General features: G+C 38.5%; 1 protein-coding gene across 1 annotated transcript; it reads left to right on the plus strand.

The window, feature by feature from the left end:
- The first annotated feature begins 16828 nt into the window (after positions 1–16828).
- Positions 16829–23078, plus strand: mbip (MAP3K12 binding inhibitory protein 1). The gene is made up of 9 exons (XM_061743194.1): positions 16829–16951; positions 17788–17904; positions 18078–18284; positions 18855–18951; positions 19322–19387; positions 19568–19726; positions 20074–20171; positions 22272–22310; positions 22394–23078. The coding sequence occupies exons 1-9, from the start codon at positions 16832–16834 to the stop codon at positions 22499–22501; spliced, it is 1011 nt and encodes a 336-aa protein (XP_061599178.1). The 5' UTR covers positions 16829–16831; the 3' UTR covers positions 22502–23078.
- Positions 23079–24727: the final 1649 nt, after the last annotated feature.

Genomic DNA, 24727 nt, shown 5'->3' on the forward strand with positions numbered 1-24727 from the left:
TTTTTTAAATTTCTCAACCACTTTGATTTAACAGCATAAAATGAATGCATCTTCTTTTTAAAAAACAGATTTGCCCTGCATCAATTTCTTAAGTTCCTAAACATTTCATCACAACAGACCCCAGCATTAATGTGCGTTTGAAAAACGACAATTACGCAGCAACTGCAATCACCCCCTTTGGTAAATGTTATTGTGAGCTAGCAGAAAAAATCTTTAATTGTCCTACATTTATCTGGTTTTTCAAGTCGTTGTGCAAAGAGCGCAAACGAGGGTCATTTGTGAACCGAAATACTTTGCATGCAAAGCGGAGCAAAAGATGCTGTAATACTTGACCTTTGAGCATAATTGTTGCAGGCATGAAATGCAGCATTCAGGGCTGGCTGAGTGGAGTCTTTTCTCTCTGCCCTCCCTCTGATGAACAAAGTGCATTTTTTACATCTTCAGTGTTCATTTGGCTTTGTTTCTTTTGAAGAAAATTTATCTGGGACTGGCTGCAATTTAACTTCATTTCAATAATACTAGGAGGGGAAAACAGCACAAATCACCTGATTTTTCTGTTCAGTACACTTAACAGACTTTATACCTAGCCTCAAGAGCCAAAAAATACTTATCCATGTTTTTGACATGACATGTTAAATAAATAATTCCTAGTAACAAAAGTTAAATTTCTTGTTCATGAACATGTGAGTAGAGACTGATGCAGATCTTTAAGCCTAATCTTTCAATCTCTGTTCAACCTGCATCTTTCAGTCATTGTCTGAATGTAAATAAGATTTGAGGGAGCCTGCAAAATGAGTGCCTTATAAGCACTGTTGCTCATGAAGTTGAATCAATTTTGTTTTCAACAACATTACTCCCTAATATTCCCTTTTTACATTCATTTAATGAGAAGACATTTTTATTTATTTATTGGTATATACATACATACATACATACATACATACATACATACATACATACATACATACATACATACATATATATATATATATATATATATATATATATATATATATATATATATATATATATATATATATATATATATATATATATATATATATATATATATATATATATATATATATATATATATATATATACAGACCTCAAAATATATACAGACCTCAAAATCCTAAAGTATTCTTATTTTAACAAACATAGACACAGACCTCTCTCTCTCCTGTTGGAGAGAAATCCTGTCTTTGGTGTTTCATAAGCTTATCAAATCTAAACAATGCAGTTTTAGAAGGGTATCATCTGCATAAACGTTCAGAAACTTACGATTATCTTTAGCTTCAAACACTAATATAGTAATTGATTAGGTTAGATGGAATTTCCTTTAGAAAGGGTGCATTCAATACAATATTTGAAATGTGATTATAAAAAGAAGTGGGCATGTATTATCATCGTGGTATCTGTAGCAGTGCTTGTCTCATGACATGTTGCAACAACACAACATGTCACTTAATTTCAATGTGTATAAAGATCAAGCCTGTTTAGATATATTTCCTTATTATTTTACACACTGGATGGAATTAGCTGTCTTCTCCCTGTCTTGTCACGAAATTACATTTGATAGAGGCAAATGATAATTCCATAATTCCAATTCCATAATTCATTTTCATTTTCTTTATCCACTTTATCCTGTAAAAGGTCTTGGGGATCTGCTGGAGCCTATCCCAGCTCAAAAATGATCAGAATAGAATAAAATGAAAAAATTAATACATTAAAAAATTCTAACACATTAAAAAGAATGAAAAGTTGTGACAGAGTCATACTTATTATCACTGTGTTACATCAACTTTCTTTTTAACAACATATCAAAATCCTTTCTAGACTTAGCGTAGTGATTGTTGCAGTTTTTAAAAAGAGGAATCTGGGTTCATTCTTGCTTAATTCAAGAGTTCAGCTGCTGAACAGTCTCCAGTTGTGTGATTCTCCTTACTGTCGCTCCATACATTATCAATATAAGACAAAAAAAATCTAGACTTCTGGCCAGTCGAGCACACTCTGTGTCTATGAAGCCATGTTTTTGTAAGATGGGGAGAATGAGGTCTGGCATTTTCTAGACGAAATTGCTTCTGACTTAAAAAAAACATACACATGGTATCTTTACACATTAATAAGTCATTCCTTCAGTGGGCAGTGATGAATCTCCAAACCATCAGAGACATGGCCTTCCCACCTAAACAGGTACAAGCCTGGATGGTCTTCTTCTCTAAAACTCATTGTTTTTCCCAAAAGCCAGGGGAAAAGGAATCCTTCTGACCACAGAACGTGTCCACAGTCCGTTTATCCATCTGAGTTCACATACTCTTCCTTGTGTCTTACAGGTTTATGGACTGCTTTGTGACAATGGTTTTCCAAGGTATTCTGGTGTCCATGAGGCTGTTTATCAGAGTAGGACGGTAACTCATCTCATCATTGGATGAATGAGGTATCAGAGGTCACACACATACAACAGTGTTCCTGGTCTTTGCCTGCAGAGATTCTTCGAAACTCCTTGAATCTTCTCAGAAGAGTGTGTGATGTAGAGGTTGAAAGAGCAAAGCTCCTTTCAATTTTGCTCTGAGAAGTATTTCTTTTGAACTAATCAATGATTCCCTGGTAGATTTTGGCGCAAAGTTGTGAGCTACGGAACATCATTATAGGAAATATTAAGTCTCCGTCATTGTTTATAACCCATCTTGACACCCACCTGTTAACAGATACCGTGCTAATTTTTATTATTTTATAATGTTATATATTTATTTAATTCAAAACAGATTTATCTATATAGTTCCAAATCATGACAAGTGTTGTTTCAAGGCACTTCAACAGTACAGTTCGGCTCGTCATAAAGTAGTCAAATTAATACAAGGCCAATAGAATCACTATAATGATTATTGCTTTGCTGAAGAAACCAACAGACTAACTTTTCCCAACTTTTCTGTGATACAACGCCCCGTTCTGAGCAGGCACCAGGCCACTGTTGGAGGAAAAACTTCCCATTAATGCAATTAATTTCTAGGTTTTTTCTGCCTCTTTCCCAAATTTTATTTGAGCATCTTGCTCTCATTAAATTTCAGATATTTTATGAATATATTGAAGTTGGTCAGTGTAGACTGAATTAATTTTCTTTGGACTTTGGTCTGTTTCGCATTTCAAAAACTGCAGGGTTAATGAGTGCTTTTGTGCAATAACCACATAATTGCATAAAGATTTTTCAAAAACATCAACAAATGCTTCAGTTTCACACCTTGATGGATTTAAAGTGCACAAAGGATAACTAAAGACCTTGAGACACAGTTGCAATAAAAGGTACATGTATAAATATATATATATATATATATATATATATATATATATATATATATATATATATATATATATATATATACATATATATATATACAATTTAACAATGGTAATGTAAAAAAGAAAAGTCAGTTCAATCATCTCCACTGACAGTTGTACTGAAAAGTGCTCCTTGACTCACTGATGGCACTCTTCTTCTAAGCTAATTAATTACTTTCTTGGCTTTATCTACCTGAGCTAATGCAGGCACTAATATTGCCGTCATCACTTCACTTTGTGTTCCTATTTTATCTCTGTAAAACCCAGATTGGGTTTCAAATTATTGTAAAAGGCACATATAGGACTAATTACTATAAGTATTAATGAGGTTAAAATAGGGATAAGTACACTGAAATTACGACCAGGATCTTGAAGCAATAACCCTTGGATTTAAATCGGGACACAGCCAACAATATTGAATTGGAAGTTAGTTTGTTTTTTGAACTGAGGATTTGTGCCGATTTAAGAATAGGAAATGATACATTTGATGGCAATAACCTGTCTCAAAAAAGTTGGGAGAGGGCAATGTTTATTGCTGTGCAGCATTGTCTTTAAACGGTTCATGTATATCTGGAAGCTGCAGAGATCCATTACTGGAGTTTTGCTGTTCAACAGTTCTTAGTCTTCTTTGTGGTTTTGTGTGTGTGTGTGTTTGTGTGTTTTCAGCTGGTGAAAGGTCTGTACACCAGGCAGAAGCAGACTTGTTCAGCACCCAGAAACCCCTCATACCACCAGAGATGTATTGGATTAGCACCAGTAACAAGCCAGATAGTCCCTCCCCTCTTTGGAGGATGCTGCATCCAATGGCTTCCAAAAATAAATTCAAATTCTGCACGATATGCATTCAGCCATTGAAATATGTGCTTGTATAAGATCAGTCTTCATCAAGTGTAAAAGAGGTGCAATGGCAACAAGCCAATAGAGTTGGTAAGGTTTAAATCACATTCTCACATCAAATCTGCTTTTGACAACATTACCATAAATAATCACCCAAAGATGAGAAAAGTTACCTCAGATTTCCCTGAAATAGTTCGGCAATGCAGTATGTAATTTATTGTAGTTTTGGTCTTAAAATACAGCAAGTGTTTTCAGTGGGTGACAGGCCTTGACTGTGGGAAGACCTGTTTTACGCCAGGAATCTTTTTCAAAGGGCACATGCTGTTGTAACGCTTGTTTGGCTTTGCTTTGCTGAAGTACGCAGGATATTATCTGGATAGCAAGATCGTTTTTTTCAAAATCCATATATATCCTTCACCCTCAATGGGGCTTCACATAAATACAAATGTATACAATTACAGATTCCAGTGTTTGCTCTGTAAAGCAATAATACACTGAATGGTCCCCAATTTTCAAAAGTAATGCAGAATTTTGATTTCCCAGGCCACAGAAAAGTTTTCCATCCAAGCTCCGATGGCAGTTTTTCATGACCTTGTTAATATGTCAGTTTTTTCTTTACACAATAAAGTTCAAATTGCATGAACTGTAGCTATAATTTGTATTTATTTTCCATGAAAATGCTCTTTAGAAATGTCTTCTCACTGCAGCATAATCATCTTCAATACAGTCTGGATTCATTCATTATTGGTTTTCAACCTTGCGAAGGCCGCTGTAGGTCTCTGAAAGTTTTCAGGTTATTTAACCCGATGCAGCTGTTGAGTTTGAACAGTCTTTTCAATGATGGGAAATAATATTGTTAAACTGCTGAGCTGTACTCCTTCCCACAAAGCAGTGAAACTCTTCTTCAGTTTTTGAAGTTCAATACGTCTTGTGATCTATTTTTTTCTATTTTGATAAATATGCTATTTCTTTTGTATCTTCTTTTTTTAAAGAACTGTGGTATTTGCACACAAAGGTAGAGACGTTCTGTTTAATCTCATTTTGCCTTTTAAGCATTACTGACCTGACCCGTGTGGCCTCTTCCTTTCCCCCTGTAAAAGCAACCTCACTCAACTGTTTTTAAATTACAATATCAATTCCAGAGGCCAGCACCACCAGCATCTTCAACTTCTTTCCCCTTTAACTTCTGTCAACTTTACTCATCACATAGTTCACATCTCAGTAACCCTTGTATGTGTTCTCTCAATAAAGACTGAGCAGAAAGTCTTCATCAGTAAAGATATTCGAGAAAATGTATGTTTCTGTCTGAGACTATGTGCTGGGGCTCTCTTCCTTATGTGGGTGTGCTCCCATTAAACATGTCAATTAAATGAGAGCGGACAAAGGCAGAGTTGTCATGTCTGTGTACAGTACCAGCAGGAGTCCTTTAGAAAGCAGCGAGCCATCACTAAATCCGTTAACAGCAGACCCTCCACACGGACCGTGCTGCTGCTGCTCTATAGGCCTCAGGCAATCACCTCTCTGTGTAATGAAGGCTTTAATAGCCCAAGGCTGTCTTTTATCTGGTAAGAACTTGAATAGAAATTAATTTATATGACATAAAAAGGGCCACTTGTGAATTATTTAATAAATCTTAAAAGGATTTACTTAGAAAAATTATGTCTGCAATACTGATGCAGTTATTCAAGTGATGTACCTCAAGTGCAGCTTTGAGGTACTTGGACTGTATTTAGGTTTGTTTAGTTTTATGCTGTTTACAAATTTATATGAAAGCTAAAACTTTAATTATTAAGATTTTACGCGCAAGACAGCCAACATCAGTTTATAAAGTGATTAATATCCACTTAATATAGTCCAATCTTTGCTTCCGTGTGCCACTGAAATCGCCTAATGAAACAGTTGCACTTGCTTCTGATTAGTTGTTGACGTAAAAAAGTTAAGGCATGCTGCCAAGAAAATTGGGGAAACTTGAGGATAGTACAATACAACAGTCCAGCAGTCCCACTCTCCGGGGAGAGGCTGGATCCGTCTCTTTGCAGAAGAAAAGAAAAGAAAAGAAAAAGGAGGAAAAAAAATTCCTTGAATGTTGCTACACAATAAGCAATCAAGATCCCTAAAGCCTAGACATTTGACAGCTTAATGAGTTCAGGCAGCAATCACTTTAAGAAAAGACCTGTCCATTTTTACGCGCGCGCGGAGCCGAGCCGAGAAAAGGCGCAGCTCGTCCATTTAACTCACAGGAGACACGCACATAACTGTAGGTTCACAAAAACACCGACTGGAGGCGGATGTAAATAGGGCCCGTATATTAGGACCTGTTGAGACTTGCGTGTTTTGTTCAGACACGGGAGGAGGGGTGATATTTGCCCCCCTAATGAAATATGTCATTACGAGGAATTCATGTGACACAAAAGGGGCGACAGTCAAAAATTGCCCCACTGCTGTTCAGTAATTATATAGTTTGCCCTGGCAGCGCCTTCAGGCAGGTGGCTGGTCCATCATGCAAATGGCTTGGCTGTGCTGACATAATTATTCACTGCGAGCAGCTTAAATTAACAATTAGCTAACATGCAATTCTGCCCGCAACTCACTAGTTCTCATTTTTTGGCCAATTGTCACTGTATGTAATTCCGGCGGCTGAATTGCTCCGTAGGATGTAACCTATGTGATTTCTTACTTGGACAATTTGGGGGGCTAAATGAACGGAAATCAAAAGAATGGGGCTTATATCCAAATCCCCATGGGCGCAACTGCATGGAGGCGCATTAAATGTCAACCACTTGCCCGTGACGCGCACATCTCTGGGATGTAAGGCTGACGGGCAGCTCGCTTCGGGAGTGTCAGTTGTTGATAGTAAAATGGCAGTTTAACAGAAAACAGCGGTAAAAGCGCGAGAGAATCAGACTCATGCTGTGATTCAGCCAGCCCAAAAGGTTCTGCTTTTCTAACCTCTCCACTGATCCTCTTGCAGCCGGCGTCCTAAACACTACTGCCTTACCACGGGCCAATCACGGCCCACCCACTCTCACATTATTCTAGCTGCCCTCCAGCATGACACGGGAACAAAGTAGACATTAAGCAACATTAAACCCAGGGATGGGAGTAATCAGGAACCCGTTATCTCCTAATGAAGGCAAACACATGCGGAGCGATACACATAGGCAGAAATCAATAGAGACGCCTGACAAAAGGAATCGGAGAGGTAAAAGAAAAAAAAAAGGAAAATGCAAATCAGTTCCAATCGTTGTTTGCTTTGAAACTGTTCAGTCTATTTCCATTAATTACATGTTCATTAAAAGTAATTTGTGTAGGCTACACAGCAGCAACAGCAGTTGTCTCCCCTCTTCTTTCTTTCTTCCTTTTTTAAGCAATGATGGATAAGACACATGGCTGGTGTCCAACTCCCTTCATTTAATCTCTGGATGGGACTTTTGGTAGAAGCACAGTCAGTAGTGTCAAGCTGTCCATAACTCTTCATCTGCAGTCCTGGTTCGGTCATTATAAGATTAGAAATAAAAACTGCAAATTGATTTCCACAATACTTTTGTTGAACTTTATGTAGTTGGGGCTGGATACGAACGGCTAAACTCTGTTGTTTAACTGAGTGTTGTAAAGCATGCTTCACCCTCATGATCAGTATGCTATCTTACCTCCTTTTTACACAATCGGAGTTGCTTTTACCAAAGGCCCACAACCTCTTGTTGGTTGCTATAGCATTTTCAAGCACCATTCTGCTGGATCCCAACCCCCACATGGACCTGCTCTGCACACTTGTAATAAATTATCCTCAAGTGAAAATACTAAAAACGAGCTAGACCAAAGCTGGACAGGGCCACTTTACTGAATCCCACCTCATACATTTTATTTTTTATTTTTGTGTGACTTGACCCCCCGAAAGCTTTTATACGCACGTCTGGGTCTCTCAGAGCACATGGTTTAAACCTTGCCAACCCCATTGGCCTATTGTTATTGCACCTCTCATCCGCCTGCTGATGACTGATGTTATGCAATCGCATTTTGCAACAGACAAAATCTGTAGGCGGCTGGATGCATATCGTGCAGAGCATCCTCCTTATCCTACAGCCTGAAGTGCAAACACATGGGTGCTGAATTGTTGATTAATTAAACATGCCCCCCTCTCTAAAAAAGCCCCCACAGTAAAAGCACATCCACAATGCCGCAGCACCAAGTTTAGGAGGTGAACAAGTGGAAATCTGAATCAGCCTCTTTACTCTATGAGCCCCATCTTTGCCAAATTGAATGCAGATTGAAAATAATTTTTCAGCTCTTGACTTGAGCTATTCACGAGTCCCGAGCTGGTTTGGGCGCTGGGGCGCGTTCCCATACAAATGTAAACAAAAGCATTTAAGTCACAATAACGTCCTTTAAATTACTGGGAGGCATTCTGACTGATGTGCAAATATAAATATTAAAGAATGACACTAGCCGCGCTGACGCTCATGGACAGCAGATACAATAAATATTAAATTATACTTAAAACATAAACCCGTATATGTGCAAATCATGATGTCTAACACTCACCTCCTCTCATGGATTCCCAGTGCAGGACCAGTGCCTGCTGTGTTTTGGCAGGAAATCAATACAGGGGGGAAAATCTGTTCTAATCATCTGTACATTTACCATCACAATCAACAATCAAAGGCAAGACCTGAATCTTTATTTGTAGCCCTGAACTGAACAATTTTCCCACTATGAAAGGCAAGCTAAATTAGAACCCTTGGTTCCTGTTAGTAGCTCTTAATGGCTCTGATTTGTGAACTGCTAAATGAGGTTATGTAAATTGATCCTGAATGTAGGCAGAGGCCCCCAGGTGACAGGTGCAGCTGAAGGTGGGGGGCTGGGACTCTGACAGGGGGAACGAACATGGCGAGATTTATTTATAGGGCACTAAAAGACACATTTAAAGACATGAGGTTAAGTGTGTTATGTGGGGATTATTATACCAGGCAAAAAATATTTAATGTCCCAACATTATTTGTTAGAGAACCATGTAAACATTTGGCTGGATTTATCAGAAGGTATTGGTAGAGAGATGCATTTAAAATCCACCCTTTCTGATGATTTTGATGTAAATACTTGTTAGAGTTGTACTTCACAACGCTTTCACTGTATTTCTTTTAATCTTTGTGTTTTGGTGGGAACATCACATTAACCCCACAAATCTAGCCTTTATGAGAATTTTTTTTAAAGAGTGCATACAGTGCACTTATTGTGCTCTCTGATGGTAGTAAAACAGAGATGTTGTGTTTTCAATGGATGTTAAGGTTCCATTAGGACCTACTGTGTAGTTTCACAGGCAAGGTTTATTTATATAGCACAATTCAACACAAGGTAATTCAAAGTGCTTTACATCAACATTAAAAGCGGCAAGACATAATTAGACAGTAAATAACAAATAAAATGAAATAAAATTATGAGAAAAGAAGGTAAAATAATAAAAAGCACAAGTTGCTGAAAACTAAGGGCAGCAGAGTACTGCAGGTACACATCTCATTGGCGGTTTTCAGAAAGTATTCAATTTAAGAGTACGCTTAAATAACAAATACATGAAATAAAATGATAAGAAAAGATGTAAGATAATAAAAAGCACAAGTTGTTAAAAATAACAGCAGTAGAGTACACCAGGTAAGTATTTATTTTAAATAGAGTACGCTTCAGTAAACAGTAATGTTTTTAGCCCTGATTTAAAGGAGCTGACAGTTGGAGCAGACCTCAGGTCTACAGGAAGTTTGTTCCACCGGTGAGGAGCAGAATAACTGAACTGCCTCACCTTGCTTGGTTCTGGTTCTTGGGAACCACAACAAACCAGATCCAGATGAACCTCAGGGGTCTGGGAGCTTCATAGGGAACTAACAAGTCCAGCATATATTTTGGTCCAAGACCATTCAGTGCTTTGTAGACCAGCAGTAAGATTTTAAACTCTATCCTTTGACACAGAATAAAAACGACAATGTAAACTCTGTTTTTATAGCCACTGCAGTCTCATACTGGAACACATAAAATCATTTCCACCACGGCAACATTTTCCTGGAATGTGAGTCTTGTAAGAGATATTTTAACCATATTTAACAACAAAACAGGAGGGGGGGGGGGGGGGGGGGGGGGGGGGCTTTTACGAATACAAATAAGGCACTTCAACAATACGGTTCAGCTCTTTCCAAATGAGTCCATTTAATATAAAGCCGATCAAATAACAACGATAATAACTGCTTTGCTAAAGGAACCAACAGGCTGCATCAAAACTTTTCTTCCATCCCGAGCAAGCACCAGGCGACAGGAAGGGGAAAGGAAAAACTCCTCTTCAAATATCAACAGGGAGAACCCTCTGGCAGAGCCAGACTCAGAAAAAGGGGGACCAAGAACCGCGCCCAGTTGGAGGTTGAAGGGACAGAAAAGAGGACGGAACAGCTCAGAAACGCTTGCTGTGAAGAAGAAATACAGGTTAATAACTAGGATGATACCATTAATAGAGTATAGAGTGAGGAAAGATGCATTATGGGATGTCCCCCAGCAGTCTATAGGCTTAGAGCTACAGCACGTTTTGGGTTACCTGCACTATTCCTAACTATAAGCTTATTTATTTTCAGTCTTTCTGTCTCTGTCATCTCATATTTAAGCTACATATGTTCCAACAACATTTATTTTCCTTTCCAAGACTGATTCAGAGATGTGAACTTTGGGTATCGGCAGATAGGGAACCGATCAGATACCAGCGCTGGTTTGTACAAGTTCTTGGTTGTTATTGTTATCGATGCCACTTCTGCACAACCTAAGGTTAAAGTCTTTCTGGAGCATGAATAAACACATGAGCACAACAACCGCCACATAACATATGTGCGTTTATGGGTATTTACTTGCCCATATGTGATCCACAGAACTCTTTTGTATCCGTCCCTGCAGCTTTGAGTGAAAGGCCTGATGGTGACGTCGTCTCCACCCAGTGTGCCATCAAACATAGAAACGGCATGTGGCACAAGTTGGAGGTATAAATATCCGCTGTACAGCTGATTGCCTGCACTCCTTTTTTTTAAGCTTGTATGAATATATTTAGTCGCAGACTCATAAAGTCTGAAGAGAGCAGTTTGAGAGATGTATTTCTGATCAACAAACCGCACAACAACAGCAAATCTTCAATTACGTGGTAAATGCAGCATTTTCCAAAACTGACAGGAGCTGGTCCCTCAAGACAACGAAGACTAGTTTTGTCTTGCTGTTGCTTTCAGGTTTTGTTTGAGGAACTACTCTAATTCCTGAAAACGTGGCAAGTAAAATAAAGTGAAAAGACTGTCCTATTAGACTTTCTAGACTTTAAATTCCTAGAAATATGGTCTCAAGCAAAGACAGAATTATTTATGTTTTCATAAGTCACAGGTCACTTATATATTATTGTATTGGTTTAAAAAAAATCGTATTTAATGTTGTTTGTCAAAATCTACCTATAGATAAGTTGGCCTACATGTACAACACAAATAGAGTAATTTCATAATGAAGTCTCAAAATGACTCCATTCATTAGAATAATGTTTTTTTATTGCTTTAAACTGGAATTAAGTTATTGTATCTTTGGGGCTCTTAAAAAGGTTGTCTGTGAGCAAAAGTGCCATAAATTTGATATTGCAACAACTATAACATGTTCCGAAGTTGTTCAAACAAGCTATGGATTATACCCAGCCCTGAGTTTGAACTGTGTCTGACCCACTGGTGTTCAGCGACTCCTCAGGTTGCAATTTCACTCTCACTTGTGTACTATTTAGTACAAAAATGCGATATTAGGGTTAGATATTTAATGAAAACATGACTACATCAAATGGCCTGAATTCTGCTTTATACAAAGAGAAATGTGATGCCACATCTTACCATGTAACAAATTTCCATCTTTCAGGTTGAAGATGTCTTAGCATAGTTGAACCATCTCGATTATGTTACAATTAAGATAATAAATGCAGTTATAGTTGTTATTTTTTAATTAATTAAAAACATTTTTTTATTCATTAAAACTATACAACAAGTAAGCATATAGTATAGTGTTGCCTCTACGGTGTTTCACCTGTAGGATGGAGCAGCTTTATGTTGTACAATTCAACTGCTTATAAATAGTCTAAAAACTGTCCCCTTGCTCTTCCTGTTTGCAGAGGACTTTACTTTCAGGGTTCTTATCACACTGGTGTTTTTCCTCTCAACTAACTTGTGCTCCCGACTGCAGCATCACTTTCATGTATCCCTGGTTTACCAATATTTATCAGAAAATCTTTGTGCCGTTGCTCATGCTGATGCGGTGTTGGCAGACAGCCACGATTCAGATGGATCTCCATAGTTCTGACTCAGGATGTAATGACAAGGAAACGATCAACATGCAACCTCTCGGGGAAAGACTCCTGCGTGACTGAAGCGCTGACTCACCGCACTTCAGGGCTCTGTTCAGTGCCATCTCACATGTCGCTATCAGCCTGCTGCTTCTTTACCTGAACTGGATTCCCTGGGTGGTATTTCCTTCCACTAAAATTGCAACAAAAAACCACAGCATTTGCTCTTCTTTGTTATGTTCCCCTCTCTCTTATATACCAGTGTTTTAAGCTTCTAAGACCAATAAGATATTCACAATTTATTCACAAACCTGTGTGTAAGCAGCATGTAGAGCTTTTCTGAATAATGTTGCTGCTCAAAACTCTCATCACAAAGTGAGCCAAGACACCAAAGATCAACTGGAAAGTGAAATAAATGATGAAAGTCTACTGGTAAGATCTTTTTTGGGGGGATAAGGTGAAACTTTTGTTTTAATTGGCCAATATCCACTGAGTTAAATAGTCTTTGTTCTTTCCATAGGTTATTTGTGGTTGTTTCGTCAGTGCACAAGTGCCTTCATATCATATTGATGTAAAGCTCAGTTTTTCCAAATGCTAGTCTACAAAAATGGCCCCTGCCTCCATAGTTCACATCTGGCTGGTCACAGCTGTCACAAACTGGTTTTGTGACCGAACCAGTTCCGATTGACATATTCAGGTGAGCTTATACAACTGATATTGGCATACAGACGTAAGTAAAACCTCTGGAATTGGGATGAATTTCTAATTTGAATATTTTTTATGACTGGTGAATGCTTTAATCGGTGAATTCAAACATTGCATTAAGAAATTAGCAGACTTTTCATAATCCTCTGACATGGAAGGAAACTTTGACACTACTGATTTTTTCCCTCCGGCATCATTTATCAATTAGGATTTAAGATATAGAGTAAAATATTTCAATGGCTGCACCAATAAACTATGAAAAATAGGATCAAGATGGGATGGTATTTGTGAAACTGATGGAATAGATAATTTGTTCCAGTGTAATATTCTTATTTGGATGATTTAAAAGCAACAATCATCTGGTTTGTAGGAAGCTAAGTCTCAAGCTCACAAGAAAGGAATACATTTAATTATCCCTCTCCTAGCAAAACGAGACAAAAGCTTCCCGCTGCTAGCCACTTGTGTCTCTACATTGTGCCCCCTCTTTCCCCTGACCCTTCTGTCTGGCCTTTACTCTGTCTCATGCTCCGTCAACATCATCTGCCACGGTGGAGCGCACAGGCTCAAAAGCAGACCCTTTTACTTTCCTGCAGGTGGCTGATGGGACTGAGGCAAGAAGCTGCACCCCCCCCTTCACCTTCACTCCCGTCCCTCAAGCACCAGCACCACCTCATTGCTCTCAGGACACAAACTTCTTGCCTTCACCAAATCCACATTCCTGCGTGCCAGAGACAAAAGTAGTATAAGAGGGGCACTAAGAAGTCTTGGTGAAATAATTACCAGTTGTCCTCAGGAATTTGCTTTTGAAAAACAAATAATCATAATTTCCCTGAAGTGAAACAACATAATTCAATACAATAATACTTTATTTATCCCCACAGTTAACTTACATTCAACCTCTTATAATATTTTTATACAAACATGTTATGCCATTATGTTCTTGGAAATATTAAATTACTTTTTATATGTTTTTCTGCGTGTGTTTTCTGAATATTATGTTTCATGAAATACAGTATTTTCTGTTGTTAATGTGTGTTTTTTAGATGTTTGTGAAATGTTTGTGAAATGTTTGTGAAATGTTTTTGAAATGTTTGTGAAATGTGTTGAAATTCTGTTGTGTTTTTGGATTATTTTTTTTTACATTTTTGTGTTACTTCAAGTAAAGACGGCCTCTGGTTTGAATCCCAGCTGGATCTTTGAGTTTTCTCCAAGGACTCTGGCCCCCTCCCACCCTCTACATACGCAAACCACCAATCAACATACATTGAACATACGTTGATTGGTGGTTTTAAATAGTAGAAGCGAGTCTGACTGTGATGGACAAGTGTTCTGTCTAAAGGTATACTACGTCTGGCTAACTGTACAGATTAAGTCCCTGAAGTACAGAAAAGTTCAGCTCCTCCTGGGGGGTGGCTCAAAAAGAAAGTCAGTCTTCATTGACCCCATTTCAAATATCCAACTTTGCAAGAGAAAATAAATATATTTATGTCCCTCTGGACAGATTACACATTCAGAAGGGTTCATTTTTATTTACCTCAGATAGAAATACATGATGCAACAAATGTATGCATAACAAGTTTAGGTTCGGCTTGTTTTGTTGGAAGGTACATTGCAGTCAGTTGTGATACGATTTGTCCTTCTGAGTGACAGACATCACTGGGTTGGGCTGGAAGGGTCTAGATTTGAAGCTTAGCTGAGCAACCAGATGCAGTTACCTTTGTCCCCAGTTAAAAGCTGCTAAACACAGCCAATTAGAGGACTCACTTGCAGACGGGTCCTCTGGTCAACCCACCTTGACCCCCGGACTAGCCACCACCAGTCCACCAGACTTCACCAGGACCCGTGTACAGCTGGACAGCTAGGTGGCCAAGCAAGCGCGGGTCCCGTCGGACGTTGATCACTCCAACAGACCTTGTTTCAGATCTGCCAATATGGTGTCATATAGAAAGTTTCGAACAGACTCCTCGGAAATCTTGCTAATAATTTCAAAAATACTTTAGGTTTTCAGAGTTTATGGTTGAAAAAATCTTAACATAGTCTTTAAAATATAGTTATGTGTTCCTCCAGGCTCATAATATGGGTATAATTGATCAAATAAATGTACCTTCCTGTTTAGATGAAACTATAATACTAATGAAAATACTATCAACTGTCAATATTTATATTCAAATGATTATGTATAACAACACTGATTTCTTTCTCAATTTGAATCTAATTATTAAAAGACCAGAATGAAATAAGAACATTAAACGAGTAAAAACATGTGCATTTCTGCAGTGCAGTTTGTCAAAAAAGAAAGAAAGATCGAAAGTGTCTTTAGCACCTTAAATCACATATTTTGCTCATTACAAGGAAGAAGAAAAAAATCCCAGCTCTTGAGCGTGCAGCAAGACAAATTAAATGAGCAGTTTTTTGGGGGACTGAGCTCCTTGCTGTGTGAGAACATTCAGGAACCGCTCAGCATGTCAAACCATGTCAAGTGTTACAGTTCCCTTCCTGTTTTTGGAGGAAAGAAATATCACCCCAGAGATGAATTAAACTAAAGGGACTTGTCTTCAGACTCCTTCCTAAAATGATTAACCCTTCCAAAGAGCATTATTGAGTTTTGAGTGGTTGTGCCGTCTCTTTGCCTGCAATTGTTCTTTTTTTGTTGTTTCCTTCATCAGTCTCACTCCTCATTATATGAAAAGAAGGGAAAAATGTCTGAATAGAGGAGGGAGATTTTCCCACAGTCACTCAACTCAACTGAGAGAAATACGCCATTGTAGCCTGGATCCCATCCCAGTGCCCTGTTGCAGAGCCACTGTGGTCAGGGGGACAATCTTCTTATGTTTTCTTTCTCCCGTTTGAAAATTAGGTGAATGAGAATACAGTAAAATCCAGCCCAAAAGGCAGCAATGTTAATTTCACAACTGATATAAATTGTCTTAGATAATCGCCCCAAACTCTGCTTGCTTTCATGAAAACAACTACATGATAATTATCTTTTTGAAGCACTATTCATCTGCAGGTATGTACATCTTAAGTAATACATTTGTTTAAAAAAAAATCAACACAAAATCAGGACAATGCAATGTTTTTTTTGCTAAAGGCTCTGAATATGTCAGAATTTGACATTTGTTCCGCAGACCATGTAAAAGCAAGTGTGTTACATTTGAAATATTTAATTTAAATGTTAAACAGACGTGTGCAAACAACTAGTTTTAGAATGCCTCTGTGATCATTTAAACTATTTTTGGGCAGCCCGGGTGAATAAAATTCAGGTGAATATAAAGATTTTACATTTGAAATACAATTTATTTTTTGTAAGATGGTGCTGTTACCATTTCTGCAGTTATAACACAAGTGGGAGTTTGAACTTCTTCAGAGTTGCTATCCTAAAATAAACCTGAGATACAATAATTTTAACGTACTAAATGTCAATCAAACACTATGTTTTTCAATCTTTTAATTCTCATTTATAGGGAAATTGATAGTTTAAAAAAATAATCACAAACACGGTTGAAAAGATCATTGTTTTAACCACGGCTGTGCGAGTTTTACGCATGCGTTGTTTAACCTCCCGGTCCACCGACGTCACAGCTCTGCAACCAATCAGCGCCCGGGATTCACTGGCCATGGATCGCAATGGCGGAGACGAAGAAGCTAAGCGGAGAGGATGCTCCTCCCAGTGAATCCACGAACATGTCCAGCTACAGGGACTGCATGGATACGATACTGAAGCTGCTTACACATTTCAAAAAAGAGGTTGGTCTGTAATGTTTAAGCCGCGTTGCTCCGTCCGTTCGTTCATTCGGCCCCGGCTTTTAGGGAGCCACATGCTAATGTTTTTAGCAGCCCGCCGCGTTAGCATGCTGCATCGCTGTTCATTCATATTTATTTACTTTTTAACAAGTGCGTTTTTGTGTCGTGCGTGTCTTTTTGTTGGGTATTGCTGATTTAGGCTAAAAATGTTTCACGTAGATAGGCTCATGTTCATCGTTGGAAGAAACTTAGGTTAATTTAAGCATTATTATTTATAGCCCAGATTTGTGTTGTATTTGTATTTCAACCTGTATTCAGCATAACTGTGAATAAATGCGTCATCATATAATTTTTATTGCATGTTAGGTCATGTCTGGTTCTGGTTTTTGTGTGACAAATAAGCTGCAAATTCAACAATGGATAAAATGACAAATAATAAGCTCTTTCTATTGCAGTTCTACATTATTCAGATGGTTGCATTTACTGTTACTTACTTTTACACTTTTAATGACCTATATATTAAGCATTAAGAATAGATAAATAGATGTTCTAGGTATCAATATTTTGTTTGACCAGTATTTCAAATGCAAGCATCTTCAGGTGTACTGAAACAAGTTAAAATAAAAATATTAGCTCAGTAATTAAAACATTGCAGATCGAGGTGACAGAACAAGATGTGCATTTTCGTCATTTAAAAGAATTAGTAATTACTAAGAAAGTGGTTGGTGTATTTTCATTGTATTTTTTTAATCAACCAAATAACTCAAATTAGTAGTATAAGTAAATTGTTGATCTGATTTTTCAAATCATCTAACTTTGTGTTTTGTTTTGAACTGAAGCTCAAATTAGGTGATGCTGCCTTGAGAATAGAAGTGAACCCCAGCGCCATAAATCCTTCATTATCCCCAGCTGCTCATGTTTACGACTGTTTGCAGGATCACATCATTAAATTACAGGTAAACGAGATTAATTTTTTTCACTTCATACTGACCTTGTTTAAATTGTAGCATCCCCGTGTGTTTTGGTTAAATGGGTTTGAACTGATGGTTGTTACAGTATTGTTTGAGAGGCTGTTTTAAAATGAATCACACCATGCTTTGCTTGCGAATCCTTTTATCTGACAATATAGGCTGTTTCAGAAAGCCTCAAGTCACTGGTGGATGTCGGCGGTGTCACAGCGATCAATGACAAGACAACAACCGAAGATTTAACATTATCTTCGGAGAATGAGCAGACAGCTGCATTGTCCGTGCACCGTCATCACAGCTTGGAGGATATGGAGAGCAGGACGCCAGCTGATGACGTTATGGTTCAGATCCGAGCTGGAAATTCAGAGGTTGGTCTTTGTCAGCAGATCTGTCAGCTGTTCTGTCAGTGACATTTCAGAACTCTAGTCACACTCTTGTCAAGTAAATAAATAATCATAAGTAATTGCTCCCAAGGATGTGCACATGATATGAGGCAAATGTCGGATGGAGACCTGATAGGCCAGGTTCAGCTGAGAATAAGGGGTCCTTTAGTGCTGTGGTTGGGTAGAACAGACCACATTGCTGAAGGGTTTTGAGAGAGGGCCAGGTCCTTGATGGATTATGAAGTGGATGCTCATTACCCTGAGATTGCATGTGGATGAAGGACAAGAGGCACCATTCTGTTGTGCACTTATTTTAGTAGCCACGCAAACAGTATTCGTATTTCATCATGTGATGATGGAAAGCATTTCCACATTTTTGGCTACTTAGAATAATTTCTCACTCTACATTTCTCGTTATATGTAATGTAAGTGTGTGCACCCTGTTTATCACTGATCACAAACATTAAACAGCTAAAACATTACATTCTTCACAGCCATCGCCTCATCAGTCCACTGTGTCTTATTATCTCTCCTGTTTCTTCGTTGTGACCGCAGATTGAGCGAAGAATATCTGCATTTATGGAACGCAAGCAGATGGAGATCAATGAAAACAATGTGCGCGAGTTTTGCAACGTGATCGACTGCAATCAGGGTGAGAATGGGAGAGAGGGTTGGGAGGGGGCAGGGTGGAGAGGGAGCCTGCACATAGATTGCCAATGTTTGGGAGAGAGCTGATTTCCACAGGCGAGAGGTCAGGCTGAACTGCTCAAAGAGTGGGGCTGAAGTAGCTAACACACTCGGCCTCAAAACACAACCCGCTCAGTGCAGAGAAGCGTGAGACGGGGATCTTTTTGAAATTCAAAGCCTGTGTGAGACACCAGTAATAGAAATCAGGAGAACCTGCAGTTCAAGTAGGATATATATTATTGTATAGAACATAGAATAGACATTTGAAAAAAATGTCGTAACACATTTAATCATGTCTTGAAATTCTAACTTTTGTTGGATTTGTTGTTCTGCAGAAAACAGCTGTGCCAGGACAGATGCGGTGTTCACTCCTTACCCAGGTTTTAAAAGCCACGTGAAAGGTAACAAAATGTGCCTTTTCTTCTTCTTTTTTTAACACAGTCCCACACCAATAAACCTTTCATTTATTTTTTTATTATTTTCTTTGAAGAAAATATGATTAATATATTCTCCATATCAAAAAATGCCCTTTGTGGTTAGCACTGAGTTACAGCCTGTCTTTATGTTCTTTGGCTGGACAGTCACGCGGGTTGTAAACACTTACGGACCACAGACTCGCGGCGGGGGGGGCCAAGGAGAGGCTGGGGAGCAGTGGAGGGGGGCAGCGGCAAGAGACTGCGGGAATGCGTTCATAGAGGAGCGACTTCAAAACATCGAGACTCACCTGAAACTCCTATCAGGTGAGATTAGTGACGTTTACGTCAATGTATGGATTGTACGATACTTTACAAATGGTAGCGTCACATGTATGTGATTTTATTTTTTATTTTTTTTAACGGGATTGAACCAAAAAAAAGAAAGGACATGTAACATAAAAGTATACCCATATGTTGGTATAGCTTTGTTTTTTTTTTATAAGGATTTTGTATCAGAGATTTAATTGATGAACAAATTAACCAATTATTTTTTTATCTGTTTGATATTTATATTAACTCCATTATCAACCCTAAATGTGTGTTTTTTTTGTCTTGTACAATTACATGTATACAGACTATTAAACATGTTTTTTTTTTTTTTTATTCCTCAGTGGGGCCGGTCCCATTGAATGTCTACCAGAGACTGAAAAAGCTGGAAGATCGTATTCTGGAGCTGGAGGGACTCTCGCCTGAGTACTTTCAATCCATGGTGAGTCCTCTAGCTTGAAAATGGATACATGAAGGGCCCTTAATTCATTCTTAGAATTACTTCACACATGAAACAGCTTCGTAAAGGAATGGAAGTGCAATTTGCCTTTTTTTTTTTTGGTGCTTTTCTTTAGAGTTAGTAATAATTTTATCATTGTGGCAGGTTTTGCAGAATCAGCTGCATTTCCTACCAATTTCACAACATGCAGGGGCTGTTGAGATGCGAAGTAGTGCTTTCAAGAGTAATATCATGTACCTGTTACATGGTTTATGCTACTGACCCACCCTTCAGGAAACTAGCAGCAGCATCTGAGTCTTTCCATTCATATGGGAGAAGTGAACGCAGGCACAGATTGAGATCGACTCGTTCCCCTCACAGTCTCTAGAGAAAATGATTTTTTTTCGAGGACCCTGTGCATCCCTGCAGTAAATTCTCACAGACATCACCCCATAAAAAGCATATATATGATCTATATATACCTTTGATGCATATAAAAACCGACAATGATAGATTTGCACGATCACCTGCACAGATAAAAGCATACAGTCGACATTCCTGAATCCATACATTCACAACACTTAACCGTGCCTACTCAGGAAACCAGATGTCTGGACAATTTCACCCAGTTAGCGCAGCTTTAAATGCATCTTCTTGAGCGCGCGGAGGGGCCGTTGTAACATATCATCAAAGTGTCATGCTGCGATTTGCAGTTTGATTCCCACCTCCAAGATTGTCACTAAATGAAGCCAGAAAGCCGTGTGCCTCGTCTGATAAAAGTAGGCAGCTGGGGACGGTATTCCTCCCTGAACACATTTAGGCAGGTCAATAAGTTTCTTTCTTTTTTCCCCCCTTTAATACACTGTGCATATTTAAGCAGTTTTATTGTCACAAACTGCTGGACTACTTTACAAATAGGCAGAAAATCACGTTTTTTCAGCAGACGTGAGAATGGACAGGCATTCACACTGTTGCAAACAAGCTCTTCAGGGGTATTTTTAAATGGGTAGACATGTACTGTGCTGTTGGCTGTTGTACAGATAACTTAAAAATAATACTAATTGAGTTTCCTCCGAGATACTCCAACACGTTTCTCTCCTCAAGTTAAGCCAAAGTTAATTAGAAACAGAACTACATAGACTGAGTTAAGATTTACTTCAGCATTTGGATCACGGCAGACAAATCACATCAAAAATACTTTTCACCTCTTTTCAGAGAAGCACAGACTGAATATGTGGCTCTAGCGTTTAAAAAAATAATAATTATTGGACTTCATATTCATTTTGTGAGAGCGCAGCAGTCACACAGACTCCAAGCAGTGTGTCCACAGCATTGCTTATCTAAGTGTGCTTGAGATGCTGCATTTCTCTTCATACTGGTATTTCTCAGCACAGCATGCCGCTTCTGTGAGAGCACTGCTCTCCATCTGCTTTTGACTCGCTGCATGTTTGTGTGAGCAGAGCAAGAGATGTTGAGTGTCTTTGAATAAACTGATGAGGATGGGGGTCTTTTATATTCTGAGTTCTCCCCACCCTTTTTTTCTTTTTTCCTTTTTTTAGCTGTAGTTTGGTCTTTGCTGAAAAGCCATGCACAGTTGGCCTGTGCATTTTTTTTATTTATTTTTTTTATACGAGTAAATCATAATACTGGCGGGGAAGGAGGCTCCGTAAGTAATTGCACAGGGTTTTATTGATAGAATAAGAGATACAGAAATAAAATGCATTGCTGCGAGCAGTGTAGGATGTCTTATGTTCATGTTTAACCAAGGTCTGCAGCTGAAGGTTCCCAGTTTATCTCGTTTCCCGTGTTTATTATCTCTATTGTCAAAACATCCAATAAAAGCAAAATTCCTTTTATTAAAAAAAAGAAAGAAGCACATAGATTTGATCAGAAAACATTCTTCAGTGTTCATTCTTTGGTTATATAAATTAAACTTTTTCAGTTCCATTAAATGGATAGTTCGTTATTTTGAGTTTTAGTTTTTATTTTGCTAAACTTTATCCTGCTGCATAGTTTTTGTCTCGGCCCTTTTTGTGCTTACAATGATCAACTTTATTATGCTTATATTGGAAATACTAGATTTAACGTGACTTTGTTTTGCAGAGTCACGTCCACAAGCGCCCAAAGACGTCCCGCGCTCAGGTCAGGACTCTGCTTTCTCCTCACAGAACTGTTTCAGTGGCGTTGAACCCGGTTTTGAGTGACTCTTCTCATTTGCTCATCAGGCCTGCAGTCTGACGGAGCTGGATGAGAAGATCAGCGCAGTGAAAGCAGCGCTCCTGAAGAAGGTGTCGGACTTCGGACCCGGATATGGGACAGATGCTCCGCTCTGACGCGCTCACAAAACCAGAGCTGCAAACACAATGTACTGGCTCATTCATTCAAAAAGCATCGTCAGTGTTTTGTTTCCGCTCCTCCAGCACTTTCATTCATGCTGTCCGAAGCATCATTTTGGGGACTGATGTAATAACAGAAGCGCCTCCAGTAAAACTGCAATAGCCAGTTAACAGTTTCATGTTACACTTCGTCATCAAACAAGTTGCAGTTCATTCATTTTACAAACTACTTGTAGATTTGTTACATATCTATATGTATATAGACTTTCAGTAAGTCATTCTGGGGCATAGGCTTTTATCTTGTGCGTCGCTTTGTTCAGCATCTGTCAAACATCTTTAAAAGCGATTGATGTTGCAAAGTGTTCAGTTCAGCCTCTAAGATACAAAAGTTTAAATGTGACTGTCATTTCTGAAGTCTGATGGGATGTACTTAGAAAGCATAGAATGTTTGTTTTTTATAGTTAAATCAAATGTAATTGTTCTGAAAATAAATGTATTTTTCTTCCAGTTTGAAAACTTGGTCCTGTAATTTGATTTAAATTATTACTTGCAGCTGGACTGCAACAACTCATTGTTTTTGATGAATCTGTCCATTAATCTCTGTCTGTAATTTGTGGTATAAACTGTTGGTAAATGGTGACAGAGTTGGCGCCATCCAGTGTTTTTTTATTGTGCCTCCAGTGTTCAGTCACACCAATGGAAACGTTGGTTTTTAGAAAGTTTTGCAAAAAGTACTCACTAATTATCCGTTTTTTTGCCAATTAACTCATTTCATTTCAACTTAAAACTGCAAAACACTGAATCACATCTTGAAATGATTCACGAAATACTGCGTAATAGAGTGAATTTACATTGCATCTTTGATAATTTAATCTTCGGTAATGATGGGAGGGCGAGCGTGTGCGTCGTGAATGTGTGTCTAATCGAGATGAGTCTCCGAGGGAGCGGCACCTGATTTCTCTTCCTACCGCTGTGTGACGATGATCATCCCTAATGGTTGTCATTATAACAAATGACCTGATTACTGTGACTCTGTTTGGAAAACACGTGGGAGACTCAACAAACCAGCGTTAAATGGGCCGCCGCGTCGCTTGACACCGTGACACGAGCCTGAACCAAGAAAATGGCCTGAACGCTTCATATGTGGAGGACAGTCGCATTATATTCACATTTGCTCTCATTATTTCTCTTATTCTCTTTAGATGCATGTTTTCATAGCTGGAGGATTTCCCATTACAGTACAATGAATTTCTGCTTTTAGAATTACCCTGTGATAGGTAAAATATATTTAATGAAAGAAGTAGCCTTTCTGTAATAGTTATATGATGTCAGATTTGATAATGAAGATGGAGCTGGGTTTTAGCCATCTTGTCCCCCTCAGCTGTTCACACAGGTAATTCCAGGAGTTTTTAAATAATTATGATTCAGGGGGAGGAAAACAGAAATCTGTATCTCTTTATCCATTTAGAGGTAACTCCAGTGGACGGCATCTAAAATGTGGACCCACTACATACCACTCTTTTTGCCTTCATCCCATTCAAATCCACTGGTTTCAATTAAAGAATTTTTTTTTTTTTTGATGTAACATGATACCAACTGAGGTTTAAATGGGCCATGATGGAGATCATTTAAGTCAAAGCCATCTTTTAAAGTAAAGTCATAAACCTAGTAATGAATTATTGGATTATTTCCATCGATAATGTTTCTTGTTTCCCAGTTTTCACACATTTGAGTAGAAATCAACACTCCCGGGAGCTGCATATTACCTGCATGTAGTAGCCTGCAGATGCAATGATGCAGCGTCGAGGAAGATGAAATGGATCTTAAGTAGTTTCAAGTTTAGCCATCATGTAAAACAGTGAAACATCACTGTAAACATATTAAAATGACTGAGAACATCAAGTCTAAAAGCTTTGTTGCGTAATAGTTAAACAAATATGGCCGTAGCTGTGGCTGAGTCCGATGTCCCCCAGGGGGAAGGTTGCAGTTCGATCCCCAGCCTCGCGGTTCCTGTAGACGGGACCCTTAACCCCCACGTTGCCCCTGGTAACCACAACCACTGTTACGGCAAGTTCCAAGCCCGGAGAAATGAAGAGGGTTATGTTAGGATGGATGTTTAACATTAGAAAACAAAAACAAAAGTACTCCAACTGTAGTGTGAGATGAGGTGCTGTGACACCATATCAAGCAGTTCAGTAATGACTCGCTAGCAGAAACTGTCCT

The sequence above is a fragment of the Cololabis saira genome, chromosome 16 (assembly GCF_033807715.1).
Source record: "Cololabis saira isolate AMF1-May2022 chromosome 16, fColSai1.1, whole genome shotgun sequence".
Taxonomy (NCBI): Eukaryota; Metazoa; Chordata; class Actinopteri; order Beloniformes; family Belonidae; genus Cololabis; species Cololabis saira.